Source organism: Rana temporaria, chromosome 5 (genome assembly GCF_905171775.1).
Source record: "Rana temporaria chromosome 5, aRanTem1.1, whole genome shotgun sequence".
Classification (NCBI taxonomy): Eukaryota; Metazoa; Chordata; class Amphibia; order Anura; family Ranidae; genus Rana; species Rana temporaria.
The window spans coordinates 166831811-166847919 of NC_053493.1; the positions used below are offsets into that span (position 1 = coordinate 166831811).

Below are 16109 nucleotides of genomic sequence, written 5' to 3' on the forward strand. Positions count from 1 at the left end.
AATAAATAATATCAATAAATTGTTTTAAATGACCATACAAATATATATCTGAAAATAAATATGTATTGTTTTTTAGCAATACAATTGTATGGGTGTGTTTCTGCCAAACTCAAGCTGTCACATCCCTCCAGCCTGTGTCTTAGAATAACAGAGAGGTGAAGCCTCCATCAATCAAGTTGTAATATGCCACCCCCATTGTGTTTAGCTGGTTAGTGGGCATAGAGAAGGAAGGAGACAGTGGTTTTGTCATTTACCAGTGTGTGAATCTATAGTCACATGGCCTGCTCAGATGTGATAGGAAGGAAATTCTCAGGGTAGAAAATACACTGAAAACTGAGCATGTGCACTAGCTGTCATACTGCTCTACAAAATTCCTAAATGCAGTGGCGACCTAGGCAAGAGGGGGAGGCAGAAAACAACCAGGCTTTTTGCAGAATACAGAAAATGAATCTCATAGTGACTGAGGATGAACAGCATGATGGAGAGTGCAAAATTTGGTGCACTTCTGCAAAGAAACCAATCAGCTTCCAGGTTTTGTTGCCAAAGCCTAATTGAATAAGCTGAGGTTAGAAGTTGATTGTCTACCATGCACAGCTGCACCAGATTCTGAGTGCACCAGTTTTTGTGAATCTGCCACTTTAAGGGCCTAATCCTCAAAAACCCGGCGCAACGTAACTTTTCGTATTTAAGTTACACTGCCGCAAAATCTCTACCTAAGTGCCCGATCCACAAAGCACTTACCTAGAAATTTTGAGCGGTGTAACTTAAATCCGTCTGGCGCAAGGCATTTCTAATTTAATGGGGCGAGTCCCATTTAAATTAGGCGCGCTCCCGCGCCGGACGTACTGCGCATGCTCCCGACGTCATTTACCCGACGTGCTTTGCGCGGTTTTACGTTGCGCCGGGTTTTGAGAATCGCGACGGGCGTAAAAAAAAAATGAGTTGCGGCGGGAAAAAAAAAAGACAGCGTCGCGGGATAAAAGGGTCTACTTTTACAAGGTGTAAACAGTTTAGGCCTTGTAAAAGCAGCCCTAATATTGCGACGGCAAACTAATACTTACGGAGAAAAAACGAAGCTTAAAAGCTTCGTGGATCTCCGTAAGTGCTAATTTGCATACCTGAAGCGGCATTTCGACGAGAAATGCCCCCAGCGGCGGATGCGGTACTGCATCCTAAGATCCGACAGTGTAAGTCCCTTACCCATGTCGGATCTTCTGTCTATCTATGTGAAACTGATTCTGTGGATCAGTTCCATAGATAGAAACAGGGATACGACGGTGTATCAGTAGATACGCCGGCGTATCCCTTTTGTGGATTACCCCCTAAGTCTTTAGGGAAGATAGCTGCCATGATGTAATTTAAAACTTGCATCTCAAATGGTACCTTGATTGGGGCACTAATAGTTTATCTTAGCTCACAACAGGGTAATACTGACATAGAATCACACACATAGGTTGGACTTGATGAACTCGTGTCTTTTTTCAACCTCACTTACTATGTAACTATGTAACATCAGGCCCTAAAATTTCCTCTGGCATTAGCTTTCCCGTAGACACTGGGGCAAAATGATAGAGAGGTCAGTTAGTGACTGCCAAATGTGTAGGCAGTTGTACAGATAAATCTGATCTCCACAATAGGAAAAGTAGGGGCAGATGATGTTAATTTAATGTGTATTTTTTTTTTCATAAAGATTTTTATTGAAAGAAAGCAGAACATCAGGACAAACAGACAATAAAGGCACAATAACACATGTTTATGCGAGCTTACAGGGCCTATTCACATAGCACAGACATTTCAAGGCTAGTATGTCTGCCAATATTCCAATCCCATCATCTAGGATTGGTAAAATATAGCAACATTAATGTGTAGTTTATCATTTGGGCCCTTCCCTGTTTTTAACCATAACTTTTTTTTTCTTTTTCTTTTAGTGTTTTCCAGGGTGCCTAACAATACAGATACGAACCATTTTATGTATTTTTATAGTAATATTAATTTATTCTGTGGCACAAGGATATGTGGTAAGTAAGCCATGATTCTTAAATGATTAAACATTTAATTGTTCAAATAATGATTTATTATGCAGTTTAATATGTACAGTATATACAGTTGTGCTCATAAATGTATATACCCTGGCAGAATTTATGATTTCTTGGCCATTTTTCAGAGAATATGAATGATAACACAAAAACATTTCTTTCACTCATGGTTAGTGTTTGAAGCCATGTATAATCAAGTGACTGTGATTGCTCTTTTTAAATCATAATCAAAACAGAAACTACCCAAATGATCCTGATCAAAAGTTGACATACCCTGGTGATTTTGGCCTGATAACATGCACACAAGTGAACACAAAGGGGTTTGAATTGCTATTGAAGGTAACCATCCTCACCTGTGATCTGTTTGCTTGTAATTAGTGTGTGTGTGTATAATAGGTCATTACGTTTCTGGACTCCTGACAAACCCTTGCATCTTACATCCAGTGCGTCACTGACGTTTCTGGATTCTGAGTCATGGGGAAAGCAAAAGAATTGTCAAATAATCTGCGGGAAAGGGTAGTTTAAATATATAAAACAGGAAAGGGATATAATAAGATATCCAAGGAATTGAGAATGTTCAAACTCTAATCAAGAAGTGGAAAATGAGGGGCTCTGTTGAAACCAAACCAAAGAGACATGGTTAGGTTGGCAGCCAGCGGCAAGATGGTATTCACCAACATACCGCCATTAGGAAATTGTTGGGAGCTCAAAGAAATTCTATATATAAAAAGTAGGGCTGCGGAAATTAACGATTAATTGGTCGATTAATCGTTAATTTCTTTGGTCGATTAAAATTATTTTGATCGATGACGATCCGCGGAGTGAGCTCCGCGGTCTCCCCATAGGAAAGGCCGCGGCTTCGGCCTAGCTCCGGAGCCGCGGCGCGCTGACGTCATCATCACCTGCCCGCCTGCTTGTATCTTCTTCCCTTGCGCACGTGTGTCCATCGGCTACGCTGCAGATGGGTCTGCCTGCCTGATAGTCAGGTAAGAAAGGACAACCATCTGTGTGTGGTAACATTATGGGGCAGATGTATATATTCCTGGAGTATGGGGACAGATGTGTATATTAAAGCATGGGGGCAGATGCTGTAATGTACACATCTGCCCCCATGCTGTAATGTACACATCTGCCCCCATGCTGTAATGTACACATGGGGGCAGATGTGTATATTCTTGCAGGATGGGAGGCAGATGTGTATATTAAAGCATGGAGGCAGATGCTGTAATGTACACATCTGCCCCCATGCTGTAATGTACACATCTGCCTCCATGCTGTAATGTACACATCTGCCCCCATGCTGTAATGTACACATCTGCCCCCATGCTGTAATGTACACATCTGCCCCCATGCTGTAATGTACACATCTGCCCCCATGCTGTAATGTACACATCTGCCCCCATACTGCAAGAATATACACATCTGCCCCCATGCTGTAATGTACACATGGGGGCAGATGTGTATATTCTTGCAGTATGGGAGGCAGATGTGTATATTAAAGCATGGGGGCAGATGTGTATATTACAGCATGGAGGCAGATGCTGTAATGTACACATCTGCCCCCATGCTGTAATGTACACATCTGCCCCCATGCTGTAATGTACACATCTGCCCCCATACTGCAAGAATATACACATCTGCCCCCATGCTGTAATGTACACATGGGGGCAGATGTGTATATTCTTGCAGTATGGGAGGCAGATGTGTATATTAAAGCATGGAGGCAGATGCTGTAATGTACACATCTGCCCCCATGCTGTAATGTACACATCTGCCCCCATGCTGTAATGTACACATCTGCCCCCATGCTGTAATGTACACATCTGCCCCCATGCTGTAATGTACACATCTGCCCCCAAACTGCAAGAATATACACATCTGCCCCATGCTGTAATGTACACATCTGCCACACAACTACTTTTAGCTGATCTCCTTGCATTGCAACTCTGCATTAGCCACTGGTAAATGTGGTGGGGGCAGTATGGGGGGCAGATGTGTATATTCTTGCAGTATGGGGGCAGATGTGTATATTACAGCATGGGGTCAGATGTGTACATTACAGCATGGGGGCAGATGTGTATATTACAGCATGGGGGCAGATGCTGTAATATACACATCTGCCCCCATACTGCCCCCACCACATTTACCAGTGGCTAATGCAGAGTTGCAATGCAAGGAGATCAGCTAAAAGTAGTTGTATCTGTATGTGCGTTAATTAATCGAAATTAGTCGATTAATCGATTAAAAAAAAAAACGATTAATCGAACACAAAAATTTTAATCAGTCACAGCCCTAATAAAAAGTAAAGGAGTATGCGCCAACTCAGAGAGTTGTTAAAATATAGTTAGGAGCTTGATAAAATTCTATAAAACTTAATATTTGAAATAAATGTATTTTACATTTTGCAGTAGTCTAAATGTGTTACTGGAACTGATGAGCCAAGAAATACATGCTGATATATCACTACCACAGTTTATTGGAATGCTCAATATTTGTGTGTATATATTATACCCTGTTCCCTCTTATGCCAACAATTTTGCCAGTCTCTGATCACCAGTGTTATCTTGCCACTACCTTAACCTCACATATACAATTTAGCACTCTACTTCCTTCATAAATACTAAGTGTATTACACAAGAGATTGTATCTTTTTGACACCCCTTTAATCTCTTGTACTCTCACTAACTATTTACATGCTTACATAAGGGGAGAGCACAGTGATGACCTCATGAATGTGAATATGCTCCTTCATTGTCCAATTACAGGTGACATGTTTCTATGATGGCTAGGTACTACTACCTTGATTTCATAAGGAAAAGGCTGTTAAAAACTGGCGCCCATGGAGCATATATTTGTGTTCTCGATATTTACATGTTCTAGTGTCAAGGGTAGGTTGTGTAATGTCAGACATAAAAGTGGATTGAATTTTGACCCTACATCAGTAATTATTTTAAATGTCTTGGGATTTTATTGAATAATATCCTCAGAAAATTCTTGCAGATGGGAGTAGTTAAGGAAAGTGGGTAGCATGATGCAAATCCCTGGATATTCTTATAAGCTAGTAAAAAATCCCAGCTTCTAAATTCTGTTTGTTTGTTTTTTGTTTTTTTTGTAGGTTGGCTGCATGCCTTGGTCATGGAGTACAAATTCCAGCAGCTCTATTTTGATTATTTCTCCAAGTGGAGAGAATAAAACCATGGAGGAACGTCCATGTGACACAGCTCACTATGCTTTCTTATCCTGTGTGGTGGGCACCTTAACAATGGCAATTTTTTTACGCATTTCTTCATTGCCAAAAATTATTTTACTTCTTTTTGTTACTGTTTTATACATATTAGTTTTGGAACTCAGTGGATACAGAAAAGCAGCAGGGTAAGGATTCTGTGAAATGTTTTGAAATAAAATATGCATTCTTCTGACTGTCTTATAATGTCACATTATGGAGCTTCTCATAGATATCTTTATAAAAAATGAATGATTCGGATTACACTGCTTTGTAGCCTTATGCACGGGAGGACCAGGATGGGGTGTATGGGGCACTTGTCACTTCAGCCAGTAGACATGTGCACACTGAAATATTTTATTTCGGAATTTCGAAATTTCGGAATTTCGAAATTTCGGAATTTCGAAAATAAATGTATTTAGTTACTCCCGAAATTAGTTTTTATTTATTTTGTTTCGTTAAAAAATGCATTTGTCCGAAAATCCGTATTAATTAAGGTCGAATCTGTCATTGAAGGCTTATGGTGTCTGACGAATGTTCTAAGAAGATTCGACAGAGCAGCTAAAAGATTTGACGCTGCAATCGTACATTTTTCGGTCGAATGTTCCGCCTACAAGCTATAGAAGAATTCTAATGTTGTATAACACTAATAATAATGATATTTATAAATTATTATTACTAGTCAACAAACATTTGAATTCTATATCCTATAGGCCAAGCATTTGCTCAGAAATGTACGATTGCAGCGTTGTACAGTTTAGCTGCTTGTCGAATCTTCTTAGAACTTTCAACAGACACCATAAGCCTTCAATGACAGATTCAACGTTTGTATGTTTTTCGCTGCTTCGTCGAATCTTCGTCGTTCATGTCGAATGGTCTACCCCAACAGTGTTGAATCTTTTCTCTCTATGTCGAATATTTCCTCTCTATGTAGAATAATCTTGGACTAATAGAGTTAAGGTTAGGTACATTCGACCACAGGTTCAATAGACACAGATTGTTATTGTCAGCGTCATGTCGAATCTCCTATCTATATCGAACTTTTGTAGCAATGAAAATGAAAATAAAGTTTTTTTTTATGTTGAATCTTTCGGATTTCAGATTCTGCACATTCGTTTTCGCTTGTTAAAACGATAACGAAAATATCTGAAATTCGGGTGAAAATGCATTCGGACGAAAACAAATGCACATGTCTATCAGCCAGTACTAATAAAATGTTGGGTTGGGGGGCCTGAGTGGAAATACTTCATTCTTTAGACACTGAACAGAGTGAGACCCTCAGTAACATATAATGGGAGTTATACTGTGTGTGTGTGTATGTGTATATATATATATATATATATATATATATATATATATATATATACCTGATCTCTGTTAAGACCTGTGTTTTAGTATCTTTGCCTGCAGAAATACCAACATTTTTTTCCACCCCTTTTTATACCCAATCTTTTATTTCCTACTTCTGTCGCCCGTACTGTTCAATATCTATCTCCGCCCTCTCTTTGAAATCATCAGTAACCAGAAGTTACTTTACCACTCTTATGCAGATGACACACAACTGTATTTCCGCATCTGCAACAAAAAGGATCATTATCTCGGACTAGAGAAATGCCTTACTTTGATAGAAAACTGGATGACAAACAGTTATCTTAAACTCAACGGTTCGAAAACAGAACTTCTCTTGTTTCATGCCAACCGAAAAAATCACCCCGTGACAACATGAACACCCCATTCATTCTGGGTAAAACTATCACCCCTAGCACCAAAGTCAAAAGTCTCGGAGACATTTTCGACACCAACATGACAATGGATGCACAAATAGGGTCAGTAGTCAGCGGATCGCACCATCTGCTGCGCCTACTACGCAGACTCACCCCCTTTATCCCGAAAGAAGACATTGCAGTCGTGGTGGGAACAATCATCAATTCCAGACTTGACTATGCAAATGCCCTCTATCTCGGACTCCCCAAATACCAAATCACTTGTCTGCAAGTCGTTCAAAATACGGCTGCTCGATTAGTGACCGGCAAAAAACCATGGGAAGCAATCTCACCTTCACTGAGATCCCTTCATTGGTTGCCAGTAAAAGACAGAATCACTTTCAAGGCACTCTGCCTAATGCATAAGTGTATTCAAGGAAAGGCCCCCAATATCTATGCGAACAAATAAAAGCCCACAACCCCAATCGCATTCTGCGATCCACCAATCAAAACCTACTCCAGATACCCAAAGCCAGATACAAGTCCAAAGGAGATTGAAGATTTGCAGTCCAGGGACCTCGACTGTGGAACGCTCTACCAATCACCATCCGATTGGAGTTAGACCACTTGGCCTTCAGGAGAAAGATTAAAACCCATCTCTTCTGAGGTCAAAGGGTTTTTTAACCATGGAATGGACACAGCGCCCAGAAGCGATTCAGTTTGCATGTGTTGCGCTATATAAGTTTTTCACTCACTCACTCACTAATGCTTGAGGTGATTGTAGCTGTATTAGTGCACTTGCGACAGAAACAATTGAGTACTGTCTGTGATACTTTTTTCTTTGCTCGGACCTTGAAGAAGGGGACATACCCTGAAAGCTTATCCTAAAAAATTGTATGTTAGTGCAAAGAAAAATGTATCACAGACAGTACTCAATTGTTCGAAATAAGTCACTAAGGCTGCTTTCACACTGAGGCGCTTTGCAGGTGCTATAACGCTAAAAATAGTGCCTGCAAAGCGCCTTGAAAGTGCCTCCTCTCACTCCAATGTGCAGTGGCACTTTGCGGGCAGTTTTAACCCTTTTTCGGCTGCTAGCGGAGGTTAAAAGTGCCTCGCTAGCTGGCAAAAACATCCTAAAAAAACGTCAGTAAAGCACCGCTAAAAAAGCGGCGCTTTACCGCCGACGCATCAGTGTGAAAGAAGCCTTATGAATTCACATTTTCTGAAGCATTTGACACATCTGCAGGTGACATTTAGCTAAATGCTAATTAGATCTTGGATAGAATATATTCAGTGCACTAGAGTTTTTTAAATCCCTTATACCCTACAGATTGTGAAATCTTACTACATTAAAACATGTACAATAGTCTGCAATTCTGCAGATTCTATGCATTTATTTCAGCCATGAGGTGGTGCAAAAAATTTAAAAAGAATCTCTCCTATGAAATTGGGCCATTTTTATTTCATTCAACCCTCTGATTGAATGAAAAAACTGACTCGTCTATGGGTTGTCTTATGCCTCGTACACACGGTCGGACTTTCCGAGAAAAAAAGTCAGACAGGGTTTTATTTTTCGGAAAGTCCGGCCGTGTGTAGCCTCCATCTGATTTTTTTGGTCGGGAGTCCGACGGACCTTAGATAGAGAACCTGTTCTCTATCTTTCCGTCGGACTCACAGCGGACTTTTGCATGGTCAAAAGTCCGACCATGTGTACGAGGCATAACTGTGTGCATTTGCTTTCAGTGTTATATGTGCTCTCACTGCATAACTCCCAACTTTCCCTCATTTGAAGTCCCTGTTTTGAGACCAAATTGTCCCTCGTTTAGCCTCTGTTGTCTCTCATTTTGATCTAATTTGTACATCTCTTTCCAAAATGTACTATTTTACTGCCCTAACTTTCTTATCCAACCTCTATATTACTGCATCTGTTATTAAAAAAGTCAGTATAATGAAACTAGGCTCTAAACATAAAAATGATTTTCAGGAAAATGGTAATTCTTTAGTATGACGTATACAACATATTGAAACTCAGCATAAGAAGTTGCAAGTAGCTCAATTAATGACTGAACTAGCAAATTTACTAGAACAGGCAAACTCTATTATTTTATCCAAAACTAATGCCGCATACACACGATCATGCTTTTGCCCGGCCAAATTACATCGGAATTCCAACGGAATTCCATCGGAAATAAATAGAACATGTTCTATATCTAAACTCTGATGGAATTGATCGAAATTACCGATGGAAAAACTCTGATGGGGCTACACACGATAGGAATATCTGATGGAAAAAGTATTTTTTCCATCAGAAATTCCGATTGTGTGTACATGGCATAAGACTAAATTACTTTACAGTAGGCGACTATTCTATGAATTTGGCAAAAAGGCATTGCACATTCTCTTCATATCCCTTCATCACAAGCTTTTATTTCATCTATTGTTACTTCAAGGAATATTAAAGCCACTGAGCCTATAGATATTGTGAACTGTTTAAAGGATTTCTACTCCAAGTTACATAACATCTCAGATCCTTTATTTTGCCTAAAGATCTCACAAAAGATCTCATAAGTATATATCTTGAGGACTCTTATGCCGCGTACACACGATTGGTTTGTCTGATGAAAACGGTCTGATGGACCGTATTCATCAGACTAACCGATCGTGCGTGGGCCCCATCAGTTATTTATCCATCGGTTAAAAAACTAGGAACTTGTTTTAAAATTATCTGATGGTTAACTAACCGATCGTCTGTGGGCACGTCCATTGGTTAAAAATCCACGCATGCTCAGAATCAAGTCGACGCATGCTCGGAAGCATTGAACTTCATTTTTCTCAGCACATCGTTGTGTTTTACGTCACCGCCTTCTGAAACAATCGTTTTTTTTAACCGATGGTGTGTAGGCACGACTGATGAAAGTCAGCTTCATCGGATGTCTGATGAAAAAATCCATCAGACCGTTTTCATCGGATGAACCGATCGTGTGTACGCGGCATTAGTCATGTGAAAAGAGAATAGCACTTAAATAACCCATATTGGAGCAAGCATTTGCTATAGCCCTCAAAATCTTGCCACTGGGCTAAGCCCCAGGGCCTGGTGGGTTTGCTTCATTTTATTATAAAATGTTTAGGTAAACCCTGGCTTTCAAATTTGTGTCAGCTTTAAATTCAATACTGCAGGGAAATCCTATCCCAAAAGATACATCCCTTACTACGAATCTCTCGTCTGAACATGGATCTGAAGCTGTTTACAAAATATTTTAAAGACTTCTATAAATTCTCTTTATTTGGTTTTAATTTCATCATTATTACAAAAACGTTCCATCTGCCATACATATACATAACATTTACATAAAATTCCCCTCCCCTGTCTCAACCTATTCTCCTTATCCAATCTAAAATTTATAGCATAAGAGATACCTCGGAGTCCCAGGCTCCTAGTCTGATCTATGGTGTTGTCCTCTTGTCTGGGGTAGGGTTTAAGCAAATTTGTTTCTCCCCTGAGAGGTCAAAAGTTTCCGTATTGGCCTAAGCTGTGGGAGAGATGAGAGAGGGTCCAAGATGAGGAGAAAAGTAGGAGAAGATAGAGAGGGAGAGAAGAAAAAGAGTAAGAAAGAAAGAGAGGGAGAGAAAAAAAAAATCAAAGGACCAAAAGGGGGTGGGAGCTCCCGTGTGAATTGAAATCATTAAACTTTACCCTAAGGGGGGGGGGGATACCCTAAGTGGGATCGTACAAATGTGATAAGTGTACTAATATTTTAAAGACTTAAGACTTCTCCACTATTTGTTTGACCATTCCTCCAGAACCATATTTGTGAGGTCAGACAATAGTGTTGGATTAGAAGGCCTAGCTGACTCCACTCTAATTTATCCCAAAAGTGTTCTATCAGGTTGAGGTCAGGGATCTGTGCAGGCCAGTCAAGTTCCTCCACCCCAAAACTCGCTCCTCCATGTTTTTATGGACCTTGCTTTGTGCACTGGTGCAAATCATTTCGTGGAGGGGGGACTATGGTGTGGGGTTGTTTTTCAGGAGTTGGGCTTGGCCTCTTAGTTCCAGTGAAGGGAACTCTTAAGGCATCAGCATATTAAGACATTTTGGACAATTTCATGCTCCCAACTTTGTTGGAACAGTTTGGGGATGGCCCCTTCTTGTTCCAATATGAATGAGCACCAGTGCACAAAGCAAGGTCCATAAAGACATGGATGAGCAAGTTTGGGGTGGAGAAACTTGACTGGCCTCCTTAACCTTGTGGACAACCTTACCAGAAGAGTTGAAGCTGTTATAGCTGCAATGGGTGGGCCAACTCAATATTGAAATCTATAGTCTAAAACGGGGATGCTAATAAAGTTCATGTACAGCGTGTATCCATGTTTTGCTTACTCTGCTTCAGTTATATTGCCCATGTTACTTTCAAGAGATCCTCTACTATCATTTTTTTTTTTTGTAACACTGCCTGTACGCTGATAAATTAGCCCCCAGGCTGAACAAAAAAACAGATTTCCCCATCCACATGATGCAATGCAGATGGATCAATTTTCCGCTGCAGCTATTTGCTGCATTTTTAGTTTCTGCAGCCAGATTTTCAAACAGTAGACCATTTTGTCTGTGTGGTGTGGCATGAGGACTGGCAGTATTTTTGAAACACAGCCTAACCTACCTGCTTTGGGCTTCAGTTTTTCATCCATTTGTAGTATAGTATACCACCTTTCTTCTTCTGCCAGTAAACAAATGACCGTGGAATTATTGTTGCCTTGCAATATAGCAGGCATGTCCAGCCCGGCCCGCGGGCCAGTTGCGGCCTGGTTTTATACGGCCCCCACTTGCCCCCAGCTTTTGTCACCTTTGTGGCCCCCCTGGCTCCGCATATTGCTAGGACGAGACCGCATTTAAAAATATATATAATATGTACTGTATCTCACTAACAAGCTGGGGCGTGTTCTAACATCCTCCAGGAAGATGACAGCAAGCATGATTCGTCGTGATTCCTCTCAAGCCTGCCTTGCATACACACGTTCATGAAAAAAAAACGCTTGAGAAAAGCGCGGTGACATACCACACGTACGACAACACGTACGACGGCACCATAAAGGGGACATTCCATTCAAATGGCGCCACCCTTTGGGCTGCTTTTGCTGATCGTCGTGTTAGTAAAAGTTGGTGAGAGACCATTTGCGCTTTTCAGCCTCGTGCTTTTCTGTCCGTTACAGCGTGACGCATGTGCTATCTCCAATACAAACGAAAGTTTTACCAGAACGAGCGCTCCCGTCTCATACTTAATTCTGAGCATGCACGTTTTTTTTTCCCCTCGGAAAAGCATACACACGAGCGGTTTTCGTGACGAGAAAAAGAACGGCGGGTAAAACGACGAGAATAAATAGAACAGGTTCTAATTTTTTTGAGGGCAGTTTTCTCGTCGAGAAAACTGCTATGGGGCATACACACGACCGTTTTTCACGACCAGTCTAACAAATGGCAGTTTTGTTGTAATGAAAAATGGTAGTGTGTACGCGGTATTAGAAATGTGAATCTGACTAGTGGTACATTAAATGAGGGAGATAAAATTGCGCATAACTTATTTCAAAAGAAAAAACTCACCACATCTGGCTGGAATGACTTGCATATTATAAGATCAATGTTTATCTTTCAAAGAATTGCATTTTTTTTTTTTATAGCAGCAGTAATTGACTGTTTTATTGCAGCAGTTGCCTGGAATTGCTCTTTAAAGCAGAACTCCACTCTCTTAATCAATATTACCTATTTTTAATCTATATGCTGCAAGTATTAGAAAAAAGATAACAAAGTATATCATATTTACTTATTTTAAACTTTTTTTTTTACATTTCATCAGTTACTTCCCGTTTTCCAGGCCTAGGCAAACAATATCATACATCCCATTTTTATAATTCTTTATTTTTAAAGACAGTGCAATTAACAGCCAGGGCACTTTTAAGGTACCCATACATTATTCTATATAAAAAAATCTGATTTTATTAATGTACAAATGCTTAAAACATATGAAAAATAAAGCACCATACTAATATATATATATATATATATATATATATATATATATATATATATATATATATATATAAAGATATATAAATATATATATTATAGTTATTTTTCATATCGATGCTACAAACCTAATAGTAAAAGTACACAATGTAGATACTGTTATAATATCAAACTGGGAGTGGGATCCCACTCTCAATGTAAAATAACAACAGTGGGACAGATCCAGGTAGATCGGCGCAATCTTCCGTCCGGCGCATTCTTCCATTTTTTTGGGGAATCCTGAAAGAATTTCCGCCGTAAGTTACGGCGGCGTAGTGTAACTTAGGCGGCGTAAGGGCGCGCAATTCAAATCGATGTGATGGGGGTGTTTTATGATAATACGTCATGACCCGACGTAAATTACGTTTTTTTATAATGGCGCTTGCGCCGTCCATGGGGGTATCCCAGTGCGCATGCTCGAAATTAAACCGGAACAAGCCAATGCTTACGACAGTGAAGTCATTCTACGCAAAGCCCTATTCGCAAACAGCTTACGCAAACGACGTAACATTTTCAAAATTCAACGCGGGAACGATGGCCATACTTAACATAGGATACGCCTCATATAGCAGGGGTAACTATACGCTGAAAAAAGCCTTACGGAAACAACGTAAAAAATGCGACGGCCGGACGTACGTGGATCGCCGTATGTAGCTAATTTGCATACTCTACGGAAACGCCACCTAGCGGCCAGCGTAAATATGCACCTACGATCCGACGGCGTACTAAGACTGTCGGATCGATTCCTCATTAAGTCGTATCTTGTTTTGTGTATACAAAACAAAGATACGACAGGGGAACTTTGAAATTATGTGGCGTATCAATAGATACGCAGGCGTAATTTGTTTTGTGGATCTGGGCCAGTGTCTATATTGTGTACTGTTTTAATCATTTGTAAACTAATAAAATTAGATGTTTGTACTTAATATATTGTCTGGATACCATAAGTCCACTATGTACATTTGTTCTCTTCTTATGGTTTATAGATTATTTGGTGTGGTACTTTTTTTTGTTTTTACCTACTGTATTCGCCCCTTTCCTTTTATAACAATATTGTCATACATGCTAGGAGTTTTCATCAGGGATTTTCTCAGCTAAGCATACCCTACATCCTGCATTCCTGAGCTGAGGGCAGATAGATTACAGGAAGTAAATGCTACATGAATTATCTGCCTTTTCTCAAGATGGCCACATCCATAAATGCTAGGGGGTGTTTTTCAAAATGAATTTTTAGCAAAACAAAGCATTGCGACAATATAGGTGAGTTTGCTTTAAATCTAAAAAATGTATGAAATCGTTTTTTGGTTTGTGGTTCTCAGATGCAGCGTTGTTACGCTTTAACTAGATTGTCAGATTAGAGATAATTATTATAAGCAACACTTTCTGATAACACATGCTTTTCCATGTTTGCATGGATTGCATATCCATGTTTTCCATTTTTGTCAAAGGTTTTTAAGTACAACAAATTCTTGTCGAACAGAATTAAATTAAAAATCTTTCTTTTCTTTTCACAGAAGGGGATCTTTTTATATGCGAGGTTATGAACCCATTCTAGCCATTTTGCTGTTTTCCTGTGCTTTGGCACTCCATTCTAGACAGGTGGACATGAAATTACGCCTGGACTACCTCTGGGCTGTGCAGGTAACAGTAACTTCAACTGCTGACATTTGTAACTTTAAGTTCATCAATACTGGTGTATGTTGCCTATTCTATCACCTCCATTTATTCAGACAGCAGCTACTTTCCAATGTGTGCAAAGGTACCATAAATGAATAAGAACCTTCAAGTGGTTCTAAAGCCTAAACTTCAGCCCCAGAACATTTTGCTGGCCAAAGACCAGAGCACTTTTTGCGATTCGGCACTGTGTCGCTTTAACTTACAATTGCGCGGTCGTGCGGCGTGGCTCCCAAACAAAATTTACGTCATTTTATTCCCACAAATAGAGCTTTCTTTTGGTGGTATTTGATCACCTCTGCGGTTTTTGTTTTTTTGCAAACATAAATCTCTAAAAAAAAAAAAAAAATTATTATATTCTTCTACGTATTCTTCTACATGTGTTTGGTAAAACAAAACACAATAAGTGTTTATTGATTGGTTTGCACAAAAGTTATAGCATCTACAAAATAGGGGATAATTTTATGGCATTTTTATTATTAATCTGTGATTTTCATCGTGACTGCAACTTTGTGTCAGACACATCGGACACTTTTGATACATTTTTGGGACCATTGTCATTTTTACAGTGATCAGTGCTATAAAAATGCACGGATTACTGTGAAAATGACACTGGCAGTGAAGGAGTTAAGTGTTTTCTAGGGAGTGCTTCTAACTGTAGGGGGGATGGGCTGTGTGTGACAAAACACTGATCACCGCTTCCGATTACAGGAAGCTGTGATCAGTGTCCTTGTCACTAGGATAACGATTGCTTACATTGGCATTTCCCGGTTCTTCCTCACCGTGAGACGATTGTGGGTATCGCCGCTCTTGAGCTCACGGCATCCAGTGTAGCCTATATCTAACTTTTTCGAATATACTTCAGGCGGTGTATTTAATATATATATACAGTCTTGTATATTTATATATACTCTGCATCCAGTGTAGCCTATATCTGACTGCAGGCTATTCCTGGTGTACTTTTTCTAATATAAGTCAGGCAGTGTATTTAATAGATATATATATACAGTCTTGCGTGTGTGTATGTATATATATATATATATATATATATATATTGTCAGGACCTGGGCTTGAACCTGGGACCTCTTCTGTGTCTGGTACTGATGCTTCCCACTGAGCTATCAGGGATGCTGGACAGCTCCCTGCCTGATCTATCGGACATATCCTATCTGATCCATTGGACAACTCTGCCTTGTGTCTTGATTGCTGTTGAACCTTGGACTCCTTGCTCCTCTCATGAACTTCCTATAAAAGCCTTGTCTCTGCACTTCCTCTTTGCCAGGTTATTGTGCCTTGCTATTTGACTTCCCTGCTGCCATCTGTATTTTGCTGCCGCACGTGATTGACCCTTGGCTTGTTCCTTGACTGCTCCACTGCCTGATCCCAAACTGCAACTACTCGTTAACGACCTTTTGGCT

The 16109-nt window shown here is 40.0% G+C and overlaps 1 protein-coding gene across 1 annotated transcript in view; it reads left to right on the top strand.

Annotated features, from left to right (window-relative positions):
- The window catches only part of ADCY1 (adenylate cyclase 1), a 536332-nt gene that overhangs the window by 416522 nt on the left and 103701 nt on the right, over positions 1–16109 (top strand). The window contains exons 12-14 of the mRNA XM_040353333.1: positions 1929–2018; positions 5152–5408; positions 14532–14658. Coding sequence (XP_040209267.1) covers positions 1929–2018; positions 5152–5408; positions 14532–14658 — 474 coding nt within the window. The remainder of the gene's footprint in view (positions 1–1928; positions 2019–5151; positions 5409–14531; positions 14659–16109) is intronic.